Below are 22,666 nucleotides of genomic sequence, written 5' to 3'. Positions count from 1 at the left end.
AAATTGTGTATTATAAGAAAATGTTGCACCATTTACATACATATCACCCAATCGATATATGTATTTACATATATAACTTTCAAACTTTACTTTTCGACTTAATACCGACCAAGGCTCTACAAAAAAAATATGATTATGTTAACGTTTAAGACGTTAAATGAATTTTTTCATACATAGATAAAATGATATATATGTAAAAATTGAAATTTGTGTTAAATATATGAATACAAAAGAAAGATTGGTATGTTTGTAAATCTTCCAAAAATGTTGTATATTTAGGAAGAAAATAAGATAAAACACATATCATCTACATGTAAAATAAATAAAAAATCACCATCAAAACTTTTCATCCCTAAACAAATAAAATTTCATCAAGTAATCAAATTTTGCATATCTTTACCATAAAAAAATGTTCATCAATAAAATAGTAATGCCTCATTTACATGCAATAGAACATTACATCATTGAAGCTCATGTTGAATGTTAATAATTAGGTAAAATTGTTAAGCTATTTAAATCAAGATTTTAAAAACTGGACTAAACGATCCTCCTGTGAGTTTGATCCAAGTTCAAAATTATTTTCGCACCTCGTTTAGGGCAGTTTATTTGGTGCGGTGCATTTTGAAAATGCACACAGGACCGTTTGGGTAAACTGTGTTTTGGGAAATTATTCAAAAGGCTGCATTTTTTGAAACCACTGAAATTAGCATTTTCACACCATTCCCTGCTAGATGCAGTGGCAGCTTTCTTGCTACGATCTGATTTTTTGAAAAAAAAATGAAAAATTTGTAATAGCAACGACAGTTTTTTGAACAACAAAATATTTTCAGCAGTTTATTAATAAGATGCAGCTAAAACCGCTAATTGAATCAGCGAACCACTCTAATATTTTATAACTTTCCAATTTTATCATTTATCACAATTTTATCATTTATCAATCATTTATCAATTTTTTTTTTTTTTTTATAGTTTGATCAACTTGTTATTAAGAAAAAAAAATCAAATTAAAAATAGAGGAGAGTTAAATTTAAAATATTATCAAGAGGGAAGTGTATTAATTTTAAATGTTGTATATTGAGTTGACAAAACTATCATTATTGTGTCATTATTATATCATTTAAATCTTATTAAATACTTTTAATGTTATTTTCTCACCATGTACTACTCCCAATTTAACCATAGTTAAATCATCAAATCATGACCTTCTCCTTTTGGTTCAACGTCGGGTTGATTTTGAAAATGTTAATTTTTATAGTTAAAACATGAAAAAATGATTTATTTTTCATTAAAAAATAATTATTATTGACATGCAAAAGCATTAAATATTTTAAGCCTATGAAGAAATTCATTTGCCTAATTACTACCTCAAGTATTAGTCCATCATGCATAAAACTATAATATATTTAAATATCAACAATATCTATTTGATTAGCATATTACAATAAATATTTAAACTTCTATAAGTAAATTGCATCTATTTGCACTATTTAAACTAAGTTGAGCACGGTTCGAGCTTTTAAAATTATGTTCAAGCTCGAGTTTGTGTTATCCTTGTATATACAAGCTGAACCTGTCGAAGTAGCTAAACCAAGCCAACCTATCAAAAGTGGTTGAATTCATCCTTTCTACATATGTGATTCGGCCTACTAGCAGGGAACATCCACTGCATACGATCATCATGACTCGCAAGGTCACATGTCAATCTTCTTTTAATAATAACACAATCGTCATCATGATTAATTTGGACAATTTTCAATTTTTCTATTAAAACATTACCACATACTCGTGCCTCAAACTTTCAATCCAGACACAAGAGATGAGTGTCTTTCCATCCATATGCAAGAAATGAATGCCATACCATTGCTCACAGTACAATTCTTTCGTCCTAATTCCACATGTGGGTGCCAAGATCTCTATCGGGTTGTACGTACTCACGAATGATGCGAGACTCTACATCCTAAAAGGATTCAACAATTATGTTCGAGTGTGACTCATATAGAGACTTATCGAACTTATTAACAAGTAACTTGTTTAACAAAAAAAACAAACATTTAAATGATAATGCTATAAACCAATTGTAATTGAGCTTATTCACGAACTTGTTCAAGAGCTTGAAATGATATTGTTCACGAATACAAACGAACCAAACAACAAACAGTTCGAGCCTTTTCATTTAGTAATCGAGTATCTATAAAAATGTTCATAAATGAAGTTTAATGAAGCTGAGTTACTAGTAATATATCAACTAATCTTGCAGTCTTTAAGATGTCGTTTTACCTTAAATCCGGCTTGCTACCAAACAAGCCCCCCCCTACACAGCCAGAATTTAAGGGTCTGGTTTGCAATACTGAGATGGCGAAATTTTATTTATTTTTTAATGTCATGAGTAATAAATACATGAAATAATATACCATTTTCATATTTTATCGATTTTTATAAATTAAATACAGAATAAAATACTAATATTAAATTAATAATTAAAAATATTTAAAATTTAATGTGATATTATTTTCATTAGATTTAGATATTAAAGATAACTTTCATGAAAATTATAATTAAATAAACTCAACACTATAAATTAATAATGTAAAAGTGTCGAAATAGTCCCCCAATATTTACATGAGACTGACATACTCTGATAATTTATATAAGGGTCCGTTTGATGCAGCTTGTGAGTTTCAGGATAAGCTGCTTATCCTGAAACGCGGCCCGCAGGCTGACCGCAAGGGTCGACCCGAGGTCTGCGTTTAGTGTAAAAATCCAAACACAGTTTCGGATAAGCTGGCGAAACGCGTGAACCAAACGGTACGGCGGCGTTTTGATCAAAACGCTGCCCGCACTTATAAGCTGCCCCAAACGGACCCTAAGTGTCCAAATAATGTTCAGGTTCTTTAAATCAAGGTTGAAATATTTCTCATAAAATTATATTAAGGCTCAATTTGAAAAAAAATCAAATATTATTTTAATACTTCTTTGGACTCCGGGGCTAAAGCGATCCAATGTTAATAACCATAAACTATTTAAACAATTTACTCAATTCATGAATTATGCTAATTAATATGTATTTGTGCACACCTATAAGTAGCACTGTTAACAAGTGAATTTTGAGTCAAGTTAGGGTCGACTAGATTAAAATTGAGTTCAGATCGAAATTGACTCGTGAATCGATAATAATAGAGTTCAAACTGGCTCGAAGTGAGAAGAAGCGGGCTCGAAGTTGAGTTTATCGAGGCGATGTTTGGTAACTTGATAATAAGTAGATTTAAGAAAGAAATTTAACTTAAATTTAATCAAAGATCTAAAAATTTAATCTTAAATCCAAAGCTCCCTCAAACTTAGATTTACTAAATGTATTGTACTTGAATACAAATCTATTTAAGTTGAATCCAAACACCGGCTAAGTATAAGAGGAAGGGAGGGAGAGAGAGGAGGGAAAACGGAGAAATCATCTGTTCGATTCTTCCCCCATATACCGTTGAAGCGATCTTCAATCCGTCAATGTCGGGATCTGCCCGTCTCCTCTTGTTTCTGCTCCCCTTCTCCTTTCTAGCTTCGTTACTCTGTCGCGGATCTTGCGCGGAGCCGCTGACCTGCCCTCGATCGGAGGTCGCCGGACTAGTGGAAGCTCTGAGATCGCCGCAGTGTCCTCTTGGGATCGAGCGTTCTTTTGCCGAGGAGGTATGATCTCTTGAGTTTTCTTTCATTTGAGCTTTTTGGTTGTGCGTTGTGTTTTCTAGGGTTTTTTTGAAACGTGTTTGGTTAGAGTATTGTAATTAATTGTTTTGTTCGTGTTTGCATTGTTAGTGGGTGAATTTGTACTGGTTTATCTCTGGTAGCTTGTGATTATTCTCAGGAGAGGTATCGGGTAAATTGGATTTTTATTATGTTTTTTTTTACTTTTGATCGAGGTTTGGGTTTTTGTTTGCGGGGAGCTGATGCTTTCTGTTAATTTTGGGGCTGTTGCTTAATTTTATGATATATTTGTTTTGAAGGGTGATTTTGGGGAAGGGATTGTAAAATTGTGTGTCTTATGCTAATTTTGTGATGCTTTATGTATTCTATTTGAGAAATTCATTGCTGCGGGTTTAGTTGTAAATAGGAGCGTCCTTTCATTGGTTTTTAGGTTTTTGAGCAGCGTTTTAGTTTTAACGGTCACTCTTCATTTTCATGTGGAGGTTAGATTGGGTAAATAGCTTTTCTTCTTTAGCTTTTTCGAGTTTTAGGAGCTATTTGATTCAGTTTTATCATTATTTCAACGTTATCAAGATTTTAGTATTTGTTTGAAAAATGTTTTTTGTTTGGTTCAGTGATATTTATCAAATTTATGTGATATGTTTATTTTTATGATAAATTACTGTTTAGATGTGCATATTTTGGGTGATATCTAGATTGCTATTCCTTAAATAGCACATGTTAATGAATTAGTCAAATAACCTTTTGATCCTTTCTTTCATTTTTTTTAAGGTTGAGGCTATCATGTTATTAGCAGGGGTGTGCATTGTTTGTATGAAACTTAAAAACTGAACTGAACTTATTTTATTTAGTTGGTTTTGTTTAGTTTTTATGAGTATGGGTTTGGTTATTGATTATAAAATTGACTTTTTTTTGTTTTTTGTTATTGATTTGGTTTTAGTTTTTACAAATTGATGAAGGTAAAAATCTATTGTTTATTCTTTTCAAATATTAAGTTAGTAAGGCAGCATAAAAATTAACATGGATATTATTAATTATGCATGCCAACAAGGAAAAAATTTGAACCATTCCATCGGACAATACGAGGGGATTCCCTTTATCGAACGGCATCCAGTGGACATTTGAGTTCCTTAAAAATATCAGAATTGAGTGATATTAGGCTGATTGGATTCGTCTCATCGAGACGCTTGATCCAATATAAGCTTGCTGGATTTAAATTCGTTTGAAATTCCAATTAGCCACCCAAAGCTTTTAAAAGTAATTTGGGCTTGATTTGACTTGGATTGAGTCAATTTTGATGTCTTTAGGTTTGTCTTGTCGATGCAGTTAATTTGACTGTAGGTTTGTTAAAATCAGAGTTCCGAATGATTTTTAATTTGATTTTGAATATTCTTTGCTCAAAAAATATTTCGAGGTTCGAGCTAATTGCCTCAAGATTCATGCTAAATGACAAAATTTGTTGGTGACATATCAATTAATATAAATTTTAACAAAGAGTACTTGGTATTCTTATTCATATATGTTATTTATGCTAAAATTTGTTAGAACATTGTTAAAATTAGTTTTAGTTTTGTTCATTTGGCCAAATAAGAACCGAACTCACCAAATTAATGTTTGGGTTTGATTTAGCTTGGTTTGAAAGTAGTGTGGTCGATTTAATTTTTTGAATTTTATGACTGCAATTAGCAAAGTTAGCTAATTCATATGCCAAATTTCGAACTTTTAGTTATTATATCTATGCATGTCAAATATTATGTGCTTGGTTCAATGTTATTTGCCAAATGATATGTTTTTTTTTAACATTCAAATTATTTGGCATTAGATTTCACTATATTTGGGTGATGTCTATGTTTCAGCTAAGTTGAAATGAAATTTCTTATTTAAAGATGCTGGTGAATAAAAAAACTATCTTCTAATAATATATTATCATTATGTGGAAGATGATAGCAGACTATGTGGCCTCTTAACGTTTCTCCTTTTTTTTTTTTGTACTTTTGTCCAGACTTTCTATTTGATTACCTTTTTTGATAAAAAAATGGTTACAGATTTTGATATATTACTTTCTACGAACGCACATAAGTTCTAATTCACCTAGGTAAGGTCCTAATGCCACCATGACATCAAAGCTACTTGTTAGCAGGTTAGAAAATTTAGAAAGCTCATGAAGAATATCAAGTTGTGCTTACTTCTTCTCAGAAAAAGCTGTCTCGACCTCAGTTGATGACCATTAATCATCCATAAAGTCTGTCATACTACTACTATGGTTTTAATACCATGTTGTTGTACCATCAATGGCATTTTTTTTATACTTTTGTGATGGAATAACCATTTTATTCATCTCTTTTCATTTATTTATTCTCAAAGCTTTCATTCTTATCTGTAAACTGTTCTTTATCTCTCCACGGGTTTATGATTCTTATTCATTTAGGGATCTCCATTTGTAATGTCTTGTATTAATTGAATTATTTTGAGCTCCCTTTTAACTCTCGAACTTTAATTTGTCATTGTGCTTATGTAGTTAGACTAATGCAGATACGTATTTAACTTTATGCTTTTTGCTGTTTGGTAAAAAATTTTAATCTTTATTTTATTTTATCCTCCGCTGGTGATACCATCTTTCTTATTACCGTACCATCTAAAGGAAGAAAAGAATATTGTTTCTTGTTATTGAGAGCATTTTAATATGGTGTTGGCATATTTAAGATTGTAATTTCTATCTAATAAGATGCGATATGGTTTTTATCATGTTATTTTATCTTACTTTAGTAATCATGCATGGATTTATAGATTGTATGTCTCAAGATCAACGCGGAGCTTGTAATTTTTTTTAAGATTTTCTGTTTGTCAAAGAAATTATTGCATTTTTAAGTAATATTTAGGGATTGATTTTTTTATGTTTATACTTATGGAGCTAGCATGTGGTATGGAATTTTGTTTATGCAAATTTTGATGTATATTTAGTTCAATATTATTGCATTGTGTAAATGATCTCTAGTCTATAAAGTTATTTTGGTTATGCTATTTAAAGCGAGCACTCAATGCTTTCACATACAACCAAAAAAAATACGAGTCTTGTCCAAGGAGTGTTTCTCTAGAATGACACTCCGATACTCAAGGTAATCAAATTTGAAAGAAAGCGTATAAATGGCTCAATTGAGCATTTCTTTAAGTAATGCAATGAATCATGGGGGATATTTATAGTTTGAATGGAGGATTGGTAATTTTGATGAAGTGAATGGTAGATAATGGAGATATTTCATCGTGGAGATTTAAAATAGCACTTTCCTTGTATAATTTGCAATAGTTTCTATTTTGCCCACCATTTTGGCATTTTCTTCCTTTATTGAAGCAGGTCGTAATCCCCTCCCCTCAGATGGCATATTGGTATTCATGCGTGCATTCTTAAGGAATTAAATGAAGTGTTCTTGCATATAAGCTTTTTAATCTCCTCTTTAGGTGATTTTTGTCTTTCCATAATTCTTGCAACCACAAGGGATGGTATTGGTTTCTTGTATTTGTTCTAAGCATGTCGGGCTACATGAGAAGTTTATAGTTCTGAATGATGAATGGGTTGTTAGTATGGGACATGCTAAGAGGCTCGTATTCTTATTAAGGATGTAATTTTTTTGTTATTGTTATTGCTATTGTTGATGATATCTTGAAGGAGTACAGCTGTTATGTATTAGATATCCTTTTTTTTGTGCCGAGAGCTTTGATTTGGCAACTCTTATTAGTTCTTCCTTTAATCCGCAAATTGGAAGAATTATTAATAGTGTGCCTTGATCACCTCATCTATGATAATTTTGGCTTCAATGCAATGACCAAGTTATGTATATGTTCAAAAATGAGTTCTACATTAAGGGAGAGTAAAATGGTTTTGAGTGAAATTCTCTTAAGAAGTTTCTCCTTAAGGCCTCATGGGCATTTGAGGAACAACGATTTTCAATGCTCATCAAATTAAAGGAAAAAATGTTGTATGAAACTTGCAATGTAATAATTTTTTTAGATGGCATAACATTTAAAGTTGTGCCTCTTCCATTGGTCATACACGATCTTCTAAAGGAGCATAATTGCCTCTGCAAGGACTAAGGCGTGTGCATTTTTTTTTTACTTGCGAAGCTATGAAGGGACTAATGCTTGGCTTCGTAGTGCTTGATTCTTTAAGTGTTTCATTCTTTTTGGTGAAGGAGAGATACCTTCTATTTCATGCATACACTTTGATTAGCCATAAAATAGTCGTTCAATTTGAAAGGAAGCCTTCCTGCAAACAATCATAATCTATATGTTGGAAATGATTTGACTTTGCTTGACTTTTTTTGGGTATGTAATTTAACTAAAGCAAAAGTTGAGTTTTTTTTTAAGAATATTCCCTATGTAAGACACTCCGTTGCTCAAGTTAGCAAGAAAGTTTGAAGAAAATAAGATATCGGAAGTATTTTTTTCAATGGGTTTTTGGCTTTTATGACTTACATTTATGGTTGTTTGGATGATGGTAAATATGGTACCTTTTGACAAACTAAAAAATATACGAGGCAAACACTTCATCTCCAAGATCCGTGCAAGACATGAATGCTTTTTAGTTACGGATATTCTGGTCCTTTGGTTGATCGGAGGTTTGTTTGTTGGGGCACTTTTCTTTTAAAGAACGTTTGGATGGATCATTTCACTCCCACTCGTAATGGATGAATATAGTAGTTTTGGGCTTTGAGATTAATTTTATAGACGATTTGCTTTGGATGATTAGATCCAAATTAAAGCTATGAGATTAATGTTGGGCTTTGTGGAGATTTTTTCAGGATTTTGAGGTGATCTAAGAATGTAATTTCTCATTGATTATTGCCTTATCATGCTACTATTGCATGGATATATGTAGAAGCACAGAGTTTGGCATTCTTAATCAATAATAATCTTTGAGTCATAAATATTAATATTTAAAGAATTTATTAATATGGTAGTTGTTGACATGTTTTCTGTCTTGCTAGATTGTTTTGATATTAATATTAAGCTATATGCCTTTTAATTGGTTGCGTAGGAATGAATAATACCTTCCTTTTATGAACTTTGATATTGTTAAGCTTTGTTTAATTGAAAAGCTTGTTGGAAGTTATTTGACTAAAGGTGATTAAAGAGGCAAATTGGTCAATATTGTTCATGGTGATTTGTATCATAGCTGTATGTTCCCGTGGTTTAAATAGTTACAGTGATTTCAATTTTAACTGTTCTGAAACTCATTAATATATTCAGGTCTTGTTGGTTTTTGGAGTTCTGGATGAACTTGAATTTGTGCTTTTTGATGGCCATGATAACTTTTTTGATGATCATGGTAACTAAGGCAAATTGTAATATAATCAAAAGAGTTCGTCTTCTGAGGTAGCAGATAGTGAACTGGAGCAGTAATCCTCTCAAGAAGTTGAAGAAGGTCAAGTGCAGGTTTTGATGCATCAGCAAAATTTATAGGAAACATTCTATCGAACCTACTACTAGTTAACATCATTCTCAAACTTGAGTATTTACATTTATGAGGAAGGGTGATGATGAAAAATATCATTATTTACATGTTTATATGAATTAAATGTACTTGCTTCAATGCACATTCGTAGAAATTATGTATATTAGTTTCAATTGAAGTTTATCTTTGCATTCATAATAATAAGATTGGCTTCCACAGACACATACGTTTTTAAGGGAAAGATAAATATGATCTTTATAATATGTTGTGATTTATATATGTTAATATATTGGGTTGTGGAGAGGAGATGGTTGTGAAGAGATATGTTAGAAATCATAAATGATGTTCGTCCTTATTTAAGGCTATGGTACCGAGTATGGTGCAATAAAAGATTTGCTATTGAAAGTTGTTAGGGTGATAATCGAGAGAGGCCCAAGTTGCGAGAATAGTTATATACATAGAGTGTGGCATTACGAGCAAGGTGATCAAGATTAGGTGGTTGATGAATGGAATAAAATGTAAATTCAACAATGAGTTTGTCATTGACTGAAATTTTGAGTATGCGGGGAGGATTTATGGGTGTTGGTGTGGTCGGCAAAGGCTTTGAAGGTAGCAGAGTGGTTGGATGAGCCAGTTAGCAAACAGAAAATAGCAAGACAGTGGTTTACAATGGTCCTGGCTGCAAGCAACAGGGATCGATGCGGGAGGGCTGTCCAACATGATGGCAACAACGATGGGGCCGGTCCGGATCAGCTGTAGCAAGGGTGCGGCCGATATGGGGTGTCGATAACAAGGGGAATGGGAGGAGTGATGGTTCTGGATGGCGACAACAAGTGAGAAGCGGGAGGGCGCGAGGTGGCAACATGGTGAGAGGGAGGATGGATACATTGAGGCGGAGAACTATAGGGAAGACAACCACGGGAAGCTGTCTGGAAGGCTGCAGCAATGAAGGTTGATTATGACAGTGCTGAGTGGTTGGGGGAAGGATAAACACCATCTACAGGTCATGATATAGTCGTCGCACCATTTGGAATACTAGGATACATCTCTTGAAGGGAAGAAAAGATGTTGGCGGCTATCCTGATACAAACACATGAAAAACTAATCCTAGAGAAGCAAAAAATACAAATATATAATGAGAGAGCAATTAGGAGTGTGATCCACTCTAATTTGGAGACAAATCTAAGGAAAAAAGGGTCTTCTAGTTCTCAAGAACTTTGAATCGAATAGCCCCAAAGCCGACTCTCTCCCGCTGTTGTGCAAGATACTTGCGCTCGTGTTAGTTTGCATACTCAATTTGGATCAAAAGAGATCACTCAAATAGAATCACAATTGCTTTCATTTATTAATTTTTAAATATAAGCCATGTTCCCTATTTATAGAATTGGGTTACAAATATAAGACATAATATTTTGAATTCTAGTCTACTTATCCATAATTAAATTTGATCCTACTAAACGTTTAAATTTGAACTTAATATTATCTAAAGAAGATAACTATAGACATACTAAAATAAATTAAAGATACAATATAATATAATTTGGCCATAACTAAACCTGGTTTTAAAAAAAATCTTGAAAATTAGTCCATTTTAATTACTTTATATTCAAATTTAACTCTTATTTGTTTTATGGGAAATTGGTTTTTTGGGGGCTAATTTTATTGCATCAACTATTCTTTTATTATTATTATTATTATTATTATTATTCTTTTTCTTTTTTTTTAATGTTTCATTTGACATGTGAATACCAAGCAATGGTGGGTACATGCAAAGAGTACATAAATAGTTTTAACACTCTAATCTAGAGTTAGAATTCAAAAGAGAAGATTGCAAAAAATAAAATAAAAAAAGAAAGACATTTTCTTACAATGATATATATATATATATATATATATATATTAATTTTTGTATAATGTCATGTTTCCATGTCTTTCTTTCAATTCCTAATCCTAATAAAGAATTAGATAAATTATTTTCTTTTTTATACTCCCTTTCAAAATGAAAAAATATCCTTCCTTTCCTTTTCTTCTTACACCTCACATCAAAGTGTAATAGAGTATTTTGTTAATTTAGCAAATCTTATAAAAAAGTTACGGAGCACTAATTTTGTAGGCCATATGAAGTTATATGAAATTCCCTCTAATTAGGTATGTGCGAGCTGGCTCAAACTCAATTCACTAAAAAGCTCGCAACTCGAACTTATCAATTTGCGAGATTGAGTTTGAGCTGAAATTATAGTTCATATTATATGAGGTTGAGCTCAAGCTGTAGCTAGCTTGGCTCCTTGGCTTGCTAGTCAGCTCAATTAGAATAAATATTTAAATCAGAATACCCCTTTTCTTCTTTTTAGGCTAATCCTAACTTCCTAGCTATCATAACTCTCTAGGAAGTTGCTCACCAACAAATTCTTGCCACGACTTCCTCTTCTTTTGACTCTAGCTGCTCGTCTTGTTAATCTTTTTTCCAGCTAGCTTCTGCTGCAACTTCCTCTTTTTTGTTCAAGTCTCATTGATCATTCTCCAACGAGCTCCTGTTATGCTTTCTCTTATTGTTGAGTTGTAGGTCTTGTCAATACTTTCTATGGTGAACTTCTGTCGCGAATTCCTCTCAATTTGAGATCGAGTTTGAGAATAAATGGACTAAATAAGTTCAAGCTCATATTTGAGCTTGAGTTCAAACAAAGTTTTTGATAGACAAGATGAGATCGAGTTCATATGACTCGAGCTTGGCTTGACTTATTTACATCCCTTTCCTCTACTAGTGCTGGTTCGACCAATTGCTTCTATCTTTGCTTCTTGGCATTTGCATGCTAACCCCCAATTTGAAATTGCACATATGAGATGCACCTCCTCAATCTTTTTTATAGAAGATCATAATGAGGTCTCACCTAAATATGTTGAGGCTATCTATATTTTTTTACAAAAATTAAAGAATTATATTTATATACCTCTCTTATCAAATCTCAAGTCGCATACACTAAATAAAAATAAAATAAAAAGAAAAAGTATATATTAAAATTTATGGAGTTGAAATTCTAACAATCAAAATAGCCATTCTTTTAAAATTTGATTAATATTTTTATTGACTATTATTTATATCGAAAGAGGAATTTGATTGAGATTAAAGGCTCGTTTGGGGCAGCTTATTTGGTGCAGTGGCGTTTTGAAAACACATCAGACCTGTTTGGGTAATCTGCATTTTGGCAGCTTATGCATTTTCAAAACGCTGAAAACAACATTTTCACACTGCACCTAGGTGCGGTGACAGCTTTCTGGCTACGTTCTGGCTTTTCCAAAAAAAAAATTATAATAGCCACTGCACCTAGCTTATCAGCAGATTACTTTTAATGAGCTTATCAGCAGATTATTCAATAAGCTGCAGTTGCCCCAAACAAACCCTAAAGGTGATGAGAAATAAGAAAATATAGATACAACTAAGGATAAGGCTTGAGAGAAAGCAACTGTTTTGTTGATAATTTTAATAAGGACCATTTTGTTGCTGATATTAATAGTGATTTTTTAATTTAATAATTCTAATATTGATGATTTTTTATATTCATACTTAAGTAGAGGATAGTATAAGGGTAGAGAAAGATTTATTGTAAATCTATTTTGATTGTTATATTATAATGTATTTTGATATCTTAACTTATGTATTTTAATGTTTGTATAGTACATCTTATTTCATGATTTAATGTTAGTATGCTAACGTGTTTTTTTCTTTTTACTTTGCGCAATTTGTGAATCTTTTACTTCGTTAAAATGTTGATATGGTACTTTTTAATGTGTTAAGGTATTAGAATGTTAATACAGTATGTCTGATTTCATATTTTGAAGTTTATATAACACTTATTCCTTTACCTAATTTTTGAATTTAGGTCTTATTCCTCAAAATGACCTTGATTGCTATGTGTGTCATCTCATAAATTGAGAATATCTCAGTAATTAATTGAGCAAATTTGACTCTTGTTGCTAACTTATCTTTTTCTTCCTTATTTTGTAACAAAACTTTTTTACTTGATTAGTCACTATAGCTACCAGAAGTGAAAATTGAAAATTGCTTCATCTTAAATTTCCTTTCTAGTGCAAGCATGTACACACTAATATAGTAATATGTAAACATAAGAAGAATAAATATAGCAGTAAGAATGCTCATAAATTAAATTGTTGATGTGATAATTTAGATATTGAAGCAAAATCTTCATACATTTCTTTTGGAAGAAAACTGATATAGGAAATCATAGGATAAAATAAGGATTTTTGTGGTAAAACTTCAGACTAAACACCTCATTATAGTGCTTTTGTGATCATTTTGCAATGATATATTTCACATTAGATTGACCTCAAGATAACACTTACTTGCGTGAGGAGGGCTGTTTTTTCTTGAGAGTTTTCACTTATCGTTTAAAAAAATTACATATTCGTACTATTGTCATTAGAGCTTTTTTTATCTCAAGCATCTATTTGATTCAAACGGCTTGATTTCCATGCAGTGTAAACTTTGCTATAAGTTTTAGATTTTTTTTTCTCATTTCATTTGTGGATTCTCATATGAATTATTAGGTTCCCATGTGATTCAAGATCTCCGTTGAGTTCAGACCCTTGATCTGATTTTTCTTGAATCGCCATTCTATTTGTTTAGTTGTATTATAATTTCTGAAATGATGGCTTGAGGTAGATTAAGAGTATAAATATATTGATGGAAGAAGCAGTTAAAAAGAAAAAAGTACTCTTAAACCCTATTTTCTAAAATATATCGTAACCTATGCCATGATTTAGCTGTTTTGCCTTTTTTAAAAGCTATTTAATAATTAATTGATGATTTTTTTTTTCTTTGTGAGAAATTTTGTAATTTGACATGCACATGTGAATATTTAATTCTGTATGTAGTGCTTATTGAAAGTTTTGCATGCTCTATGTAATAAATTATTATTTCATGATTCATAATGGTTACCTTCTTTATGCGGAAGTTTTTGTCTAGTTAAAATTAGCCTGCCCTAAAATTTAGCACGCAATGAACTAAAGAAAAACGTATTGCTACATGTTCATATTGAGGAAAGCTGTCTTTTGAGCATGTTTTACACCTCAATTTGGCAGGTTAACGGTGACATTCTTGATAAAGTGTTGGCTCATGCTCCGAATGGAGCCTATTATTCAGTTTTTTTCTATGCATCTCGGTGTCCATTCTCTCAAAATTTTAGATCCACATTTGATACGCTCAGCTCCATGTTTCCTCAAATTACGCATTTAGCACTTGAACAATATTCTGCAATGCCCAGGTATCGTTAGGACAAGTGATGTTTGCTTCATTTCTTGTGAATAATGTATTTCCTTTCCTTCATCGACAAATATTTCATATTTACAAAGTTTTATCTTTCATTGTTGGCTCTTTTTCAGCCTTTTCTCAAGATATGGGATCCACAGTTTTCCCGCCTTTGTGTTGGCCAGCAGAAGAGGAAAGATAAGGTATCATGGATTGAAAGATCTTGATTCCTTGGTAAATTTCTACCGAGAAATTACAGGTGAGTTTATTTTAAAAAATCTTAAATTTCTCATCTATTTCTAAATTTTTAGGCACAGTGCTGTGTTTCTGATCTTATTATCAGGGAGTACATATAATTGTAAGAGGATCTGTAATCTCATGCTGTTTACATACTTGAGATACAACCTTTTTTCTCGTTAATTTTAATATTTCTAGACGATTTTTTACATCAAACTATGATGAACCTGACACAACCAGGAGTTGTACTGTTTTTTTGCTCTGTCATTCAGCTGTTATTTCCTATAGGTTCCAACCTTAATATAGCACATTTTAAAATACCGGGACTCTATGGATCTTCGGATCACTCCTTTTATAAATTTGGCTTCTCATTGATTTGATTTTGCTGCTTTTTCACAGGTGAAGAACCTGTTGCATATTTTTCTATGGACCAGGCCAAGGAAAATACTGGTGCTCTCCAACCATGGATGGGAACAACTAAGGAATTCCTAAACAGTGAACCTTATCTAGCATTTTCTCTACTTTTTGTCATCCTGAGGGCATTCACTTATTTCTTCCCCAAGCTTATCTCCCAAATCAAATCTTCGTGGGCTCTGTACACCCGCCTCCATGCGAATTTGGGCATCATTAGTGGATTGAATCAGCTTCTGGGGCGTGTTCTACAAGTAATTGATGCGAAGAAGATATTGAGGAAACTCAATCTCTCGAGCAAAACGGGAAATTTTCATAAAGGAGCGAAGAGTGCTCGGGTATGGGCATCTTCTCTTGCTTCTGTATCTCTCGGTGAATCATCTTCTCCAAGGCTAGCGCTTTCAGATTCTTGATATTTAACTTTGACATCTGAACTCCATGTCTACAATAACAAATAACCAAAAACGCTTCAGCAGTATGTAGATCAGTTTTAATGCTTTTTTGTTCAACCTTCTTCATGATGACTCTATTTGTTTTGGAACTTCATGTATTATGAGCTTGGACACAAATGAGGGGATCATAGCATGTAAATTTGGAGTATCTGGTCTCAATGTATATTAATATTCTTGCATACACATAAGTGTTATGCATGGTCGTTTATGCTGTCTTATATCTGAATTTGAGTTCGTGAAGAATCATCATGTTCACTAGGGCTGTTTTCAAAGGTTTTTTAATTTCTTCAGCCGACTGATCTGATGCTTGCGGTTTGAGTATAGTTTCAAAATAGTCTCTTGACTATTTATTACCATAGTATATAAAAGTGTTGATTAGTCCCCATATTCTTTTAATATGGGCAGAAATAGCTCTTATAACGGTCTATTCTACCCCCATTAAAAGAGTCTGGGAACTAAATTAGCTCTTTTATAAACTCGAGTAAAATGGCTCCTTGCAAAGAGTCAATCATTTTGACATTTTTCTCCTTGTGTTATTGATGAACGGTAAAATGTAATCGAGAGTTATGCTCTTATTTTGTTCACTGTGCTGTGCTGTTTGTTACAAAAATAAAATTTTTAAGTCTTCCAATAGATGTGAACTATTTGCTCTGTTGTGATTGGTTTGCTTATAATCATATGAATGAAATGTTAGCTAACCATGTGAATAAGTAAATCTCAGTGTGGCTTAGGAAAAAGAAAAGGCCGCTGTAGCTTGGAACCAGGATTTTCTTATTCGCCTGTTGAAGTTGGAGGGATGAAGAGACACACTTTGAGGTAAGTACTGTTGCTTTTTGTGGTCGTATTGAGATTGTATTGAGATTTAGGGCTTGTTTGGGATCATTTTTTTTTTTTTTTATAACTTTTTCCTGTGCGTTTAAAAATTGTTTGTTTAGTTTGTTTTTTATTTTTTATTTGTTTTTTCTGAAAAGAAATTAACATGTTTTCTTAAAGACTCAATACATTTTTAAGGTGTTTTGAGTATTTTTAAAAACAATCATATCTTAATCAAATATGTCAAACATGTTTTGTTCTAAATCAAAGAATAAACAAAGCAAAAATACAAATAAAAAATAGAAAATAAAGAACAATAGTAATCCCAAACATCCCCTTATTTTCGGATTTGGTGGGGCTGGATGTTTGAACTGCTGCTTTTGGTTCTCGGTGGTATCTGCAACCCAACTTTTCTGTTCACTTTTCTTAAAAACAAAGTAAGAGACTTTATCATGTTTGGTTCACCATTAAGTCTTTTTTTTCTGCAGCTCTCATGTTGGTCCTACAGCTCGCTTTGATTTTCTTCTCCAGTTAGTCACATGCTGCCAATTATTTACCATGTTTAGTTTAAAAAGATTGTTAATTAAATCACCAATATCAGCAAGACAATAGATATATAGTTCTGCTTATCTGACTGCTTTCAGCCAAAGGTGCTTATTTAATTCAATTATTATATTAACAACTAAGTCAACTTTCCCAAGCCAGAAAAGCCACAAAAATAATTTCTTTCAAATTATTTTTCTTTCCTAATCCATATTCAATAATGCACAAATTCATTTGTCATCATCTTTACTCGCTTTATTATAAAATTTTCTGCTTGGCTTCATCATTCTTCATTCATCATATTGAATGTTTCTGCACGAAATATTAAAATTAATTCATGCAATTTCTTTTACATAAAATCCATCCGAGTTATCAAACTTCCTCTTTTTATTTAAAAATATTTAATAGAGTTTATATTTATCTTCTAACCTTCTTTGAACACAAAATTCCATTCATGTTGCTAAAAAATACGGGCAGGTGCAGTCCAAATCATGCCTTGCTCTTTAGTTGGTTTAAAAGCCCATGGCAACATCATTATTTCACATGCATACTTCTGAGTACCACATGCAATGACGCAACCCATAGGCTGCAATAATGCTACTCAGTTCATCAGTATGTCTCATAAATTAATCTGATAAATATTCCTTGAGGGCACCAACAAATAGCCTGTTTGGTAAGAGTTTTTGAAACTGCTGTCAAGGTTTTAGGTTTTGATCCCCACATACACAACAGTAATCCCTCCACAAATTTTTGGGTGAGCAAAGAAACTAATAATAAATTGATAAAAATTTCATGTGTGCATATTCTCATAGGAACTGAGATACCAAGCTCTGAAATTTAGTTAATTGCTATTACTCATGAGCAAGTTTGGATTTACGATAAAGAGTAAGAAGAGGATGATGATATTTAAGTTGGGGAGAGTGTTGAGTACATTAATATTGGAATTGGAGACAAGTATGGAGTTTCTGACACAATCTTTTGTGCTTGGATTGAAAAGTTCTCGGTGTGGTTTATGTGGTGCAATCTAAATTATTAAAAAGTTTTTGGGAATATGTGGTGGGCTTCGGTATTGAGCCCGCACTCATACATATATGCTCATGTGAGCCACCAAATCCTGCACCTACATTGCTACCTTCTCTATAGTCATATTGCATGGAATTCAGGTGCTGAAGTCAGCAAAAGATTTAGTAAATTCTGTAAATTTACTAAATTCTTTCAAGATTGAAGGCAAGGCAAAACTGACAATTGAAAAAAGTTATTTTATTGTTATTATTTTTTTAATGTCTAGCAACAGCCTCTAAATGGGAAATCTATCCAAATGAGGTAAATTGAATACTTCGATTGGGGCTCTGAATTTAGCTCGAAGATGTCGAAAATTGATTCGGATTTTGTCTTGGATTGAGGTCGGATTGAAATAAACAGGCCGAGCTATGAGCCAAAACTTTGTATCAATTTTTTTTTTTAGCCAATTTCGAGTTGAACATAGATCGAGAAGAACTAACTCTAGATAGGCTTGTAGTATTTTTTATTTATAATAATTATATATATGAAGCCAAGTAAAATTGAATAAAATGAGTCATGAACAATTTTGAGCTGGAACATATCTAAATTTCTCAATGTCAGGTAGTTGGTTTCAATTTTGAGCCGGGTCGAATTGATTTTGAGCTGAAGCGGATATGAATAACTCAATTTGAGCCAACCCATTTGGATTTTGAGCAATTTTGAGCCGGCTCGACTCAAAATCAAATATAATGAGCCACGAGTTGATTCCGAGCCACAATAAATCTATTCAAGCCATACCCGACTCGGTTCTAAATCGCATCGTTAACAGCCTTAACTTTGATTCATATTACAACTCCTTTCAAATTGTTTTAGATTATTTCAGGCATTGCTTATTTTTTAGCTTAGATTGTTTGTATTTGCCTTATTTGATTCTGAAAAAGCATATCTTATATAGTTCACCATCAGCTTCAGCACCACAGGCATCTGCAGTTCACATTTCATTCTTGGATATTATGATGATAGGTTCAGATTTATTTCATCAAGTTTGCGAAGACGAGTGATTTTAATAAATTGATTATTATATTTTGTTATTTGAGGCACTAATTGAATGTAAATGAGTTTGTGGAGGGAATAACTTAGGGTCTTTTTGGGACAGCTACAACTTTTCAGTTGAAGCTGACTGGTTGTTTGTTGCAATTGTTTGAGAACAACTGTGGCAGTTGCTTCTGAACAAATGACCATTCTGTTCATGTTTAGTAATGCTGTTTGTAACAAAACTGTGACGGTCATATATTTTATACTTCAAAAACAGCAATTCACTTCAGAACAGTACAAAATTTCTGATTAGTCTTGATTTTTTAACATATATAGCCAAACGACTTTTTAATGAATGATAGGAGGGAGAGAAGGCAAGAGAGTGCGAAGAAAAAGGCGTGGAGAAAGTGAGTAATCATCTATATCACAAATAATATAACTATTTTAACTTTTGATTAGAAGTGAAATATAGCTTTTCATGGAAGTAAATTAACACACACACATAATAAAAGCTACAGGAATAATGTCATGTAACAATTATAGAAGAGACTACTCTTTGACTAGAACAAAGTCAAATACCCAAATACCAAGCAAAGCGAAAGACTTCAAAAGAAATATATATATATATATATAATTACAAATCCCATTACTTCCGTTCAACACACAAACACAATTTACAGAATAGATCTAAAACTGTCAGATTTTAGTTACCCAGTTTAAGTCACCATTGCTAAAATATATACATCATTAACCAATTAATAATGCAGGCAGATCAACCAACCAATATCAACCTGCTGAAGCTAATAACCCATCCTAGCCATGGAGCTAGCAAGCTCTGCCGCCGATATGTACCCATTTCTGTTGCGATCAAATGATCTGAATACGTCGAGAAGCTGCTCCTAATTGAGCATCATCTGCTAGCTCATCAGCAGCGTGATGGCTGCCACGAGCTCGTCAAAAACCACGACCGCATTGCCATTTGCAAGGGATTCGGCCAAAACGGATTCCCGCCGCGCTCAGGATGCCGAACCAAAGGCCGAGATTCGTGGCCGCTCAGCGCGCCGTGAGAAAACCAAACGGACCCTTAATTAAAGTTCTGTTTGTTCCATGTTTTCGTGGGGCTTGAAAACTCTTGAAATGACTGGAGGAGAACTTTTCAATTTGGATATTTTGAGATTGATATTTGCATCTTTATCCGTATATAGCCATAGACAATGCTTCAATATAGTCAAAATATTATGCACTAAATTTTTTTTTCTTAGTTACTCACATGATAATGTGAGTCTTATATTAAATGAGAAGTTCTCCATGATTGAAGATAGTTTGTTGGGAATGTGATGGATGTAAATTGTAAAAGTTGTTTTTCATGAATGAATTAGGAGTCTTGAGATGTTTAAGTTATCATTAAGCAACAATTAACAATAAATTTGTTTATATTACTTATAGAAGGGGAGATTGAGGGATTAGAAAAAAAAAGGCATTGAATATTAGTAGTTGATATGTATCACACAACTACAAAATGGAAGCATAGGGTTGCGAGTATTAATCTTCGCTCCTAATTACTATGTGTTGAAGTATTCATGATATTACCATGTGAGTGTTTTGGTCTTAGAACCAACTAAAAATTTGTCCAAGATATCAAAAATGATAACGATCGATCCAAAAATACAAAAAATAAAATCTATTTCGATTAAAAAATCGATCAATACATGTTCGAGCAGGCATACCGCTTGAGCGAAATAAAGGTAATTTTTGGTTTGTAAATATCCAAAGAAAAAAAATATTTATTTATTAAAATCCCTTTAAACCTTCAAATTTTCAAAAATTCAAGAAATATCACAATTCTTTTTTTAAGTAGAGATTAATTAGATTTATAACCTCTCATACACCCTAATTTTCCTCTAAATATGAATTTGATTTTTCTCATTAGGCAGATTACATATGAGTGATGATTGAGGTTCATAATCCCTAAAATGACTTCTCTACCATTTTTCTGAAAATTTGATTTATAACCTTTGCTTGTTAATCCAATTTTCAACATGAAAATCTATCACTTTGATATTTAGAAGTTTTTTTTTTTTATTTTTCATTTTCTAATGTTGAGATTATGGTGTTTCAACATTTTATGAGGTTTTTATATCAAATCAATAATTAAATGATTTTTGAATTATTTATAAATAACCTTGTTATTAAATAGCATACATAGTCTATGAATTTAATACGATAGAAAATTTAAAAATAGTGATATTATAAAAAAGCCCTTTCTGACTGTAGAATATGAATTTTTTTTTTTACACTTCAACACTTAATTCTCTCAAGAAAAATGTTTGAAATTTATTAGAAATTAACTTTCCATGAAAGATATTGAAGACAATATTTGTTATTATGATTATGATCAACATTTCACCTACATTGGCATGTATTGCATTTTATTAATGTTTCCCTTAGTTTGTAATTGGTGAACACATTAATACAATTTAGTAGATACAAAATATGTAAGTTATCATCTAAGGAGGAAGTAGGAGTTTTTAGATGTCAAAGTTATTATTTGATGATGGTAACAATAATCTCATCTTAATTTTGTATACAATCGGAGTTTAAAATATTAAGAAGATAAAAGTCATATGTGATAGTTAATAGATGTCACGCATTAACATAAGCAACAATCAAGTAGAAAGGTCAAACTTTAGAAAATGGTCAATGATTTGCTCAATCATTCTCCTTATAATATGAGATATTATTAGCTTGGAAGACGTGGTATAAGCTGATAGTTGATAAGTGTAGAATATTAACAAATGGATGATGTTTGATTGTAAACATTAACATCGGGTGATAATCAATGATCTGTTTGGCATTCTCCTAGTAAAAGGGTAGCACAAAAAAATCAGGAAAACGGGTGTCTTATGTGTATAGATAATCAAGTTATGCCAGGCTTCAAATGATGATCAATTGATAATATTTTGTGTTGAATGATTATTAGTTTCTCATTTATTGTTATCAGTATAATAGAGGAAACCAACGACCAAAAAGATAGACATTAGACGACAATGGTTGATAGACATCAAACACTGGCAAACAAAATAAAAGATTACATGCGTTAATATGAAAAATGTTCTAATAAGTAAAGAAAATTATGTTATGAAGTGTTTAAATGAAAATATTTATCATTCCTTCCGCTTAAAAATCATTATTTATTATGACTAGTTGTTTGTTAAAGATTCACGAAAAATTGAAAAGTTATTAGGTTATAGTTTGATGTATTTTATAAAATAAAGAATGAACACACAAAATAAAATAATAATAATGAAAGTACTAAAAGAATATTCTGGTGGACACAACCAATTGGAATGTGGAACAATGATGCTGGGGATGCCCTCCATAAGTATTCCTTGAATATTATCTTCTTACTTGAAAGTAAAAGAGCACAAAGGGTATTCAACACTAGGTCAAATTTTTTACCCAATCATGAACTATTACACAAGCCATTACAAGAGATATTTATCACAAGAGATAACGTCCGACCAAAGCCTGGGGAAAAATTAGAGTTATTATAATTGATATTTTGAAGAGCTCCACATTAAGTTCGAATATTGCATGAATGCACTTAAGAACTTTCTTAACTTCTTATATTTTGAAGAGTAAGGAGAGGACTAGCGGCTTTAATGAGGAGAAATAGAAGAGAGGGCTAACAGTTTAGTAGAAGGGAGAGATGAATTAGGATAGTTTAGCTTTTATATTTCAAACAAATTTCATATAGTAGATGTAGTT

General features: G+C 32.1%; 1 protein-coding gene across 1 annotated transcript; it reads left to right on the top strand.

Moving 5' to 3' along the window:
* The first annotated feature begins 3,393 nt into the window (after positions 1 to 3,393).
* On the top strand, positions 3,394 to 15,793 carry LOC110020860 (5'-adenylylsulfate reductase-like 5). The gene is made up of 4 exons (XM_020719128.1): positions 3,394 to 3,678; positions 14,240 to 14,421; positions 14,540 to 14,664; positions 15,042 to 15,793. The coding sequence occupies exons 1-4, from the start codon at positions 3,499 to 3,501 to the stop codon at positions 15,464 to 15,466; spliced, it is 912 nt and encodes a 303-aa protein (XP_020574787.1). The 5' UTR covers positions 3,394 to 3,498; the 3' UTR covers positions 15,467 to 15,793.
* Positions 15,794 to 22,666: the final 6,873 nt, after the last annotated feature.

This window comes from Phalaenopsis equestris, unplaced genomic scaffold (assembly GCF_001263595.1).
Source record: "Phalaenopsis equestris unplaced genomic scaffold, ASM126359v1 Scaffold000107, whole genome shotgun sequence".
NCBI lineage: Eukaryota > Viridiplantae > Streptophyta > Magnoliopsida > Asparagales > Orchidaceae > Phalaenopsis > Phalaenopsis equestris.
The sequence above is the reverse complement of the archived record's forward strand: the minus strand, read 5'-3'. Positions and strand labels throughout refer to the sequence as shown.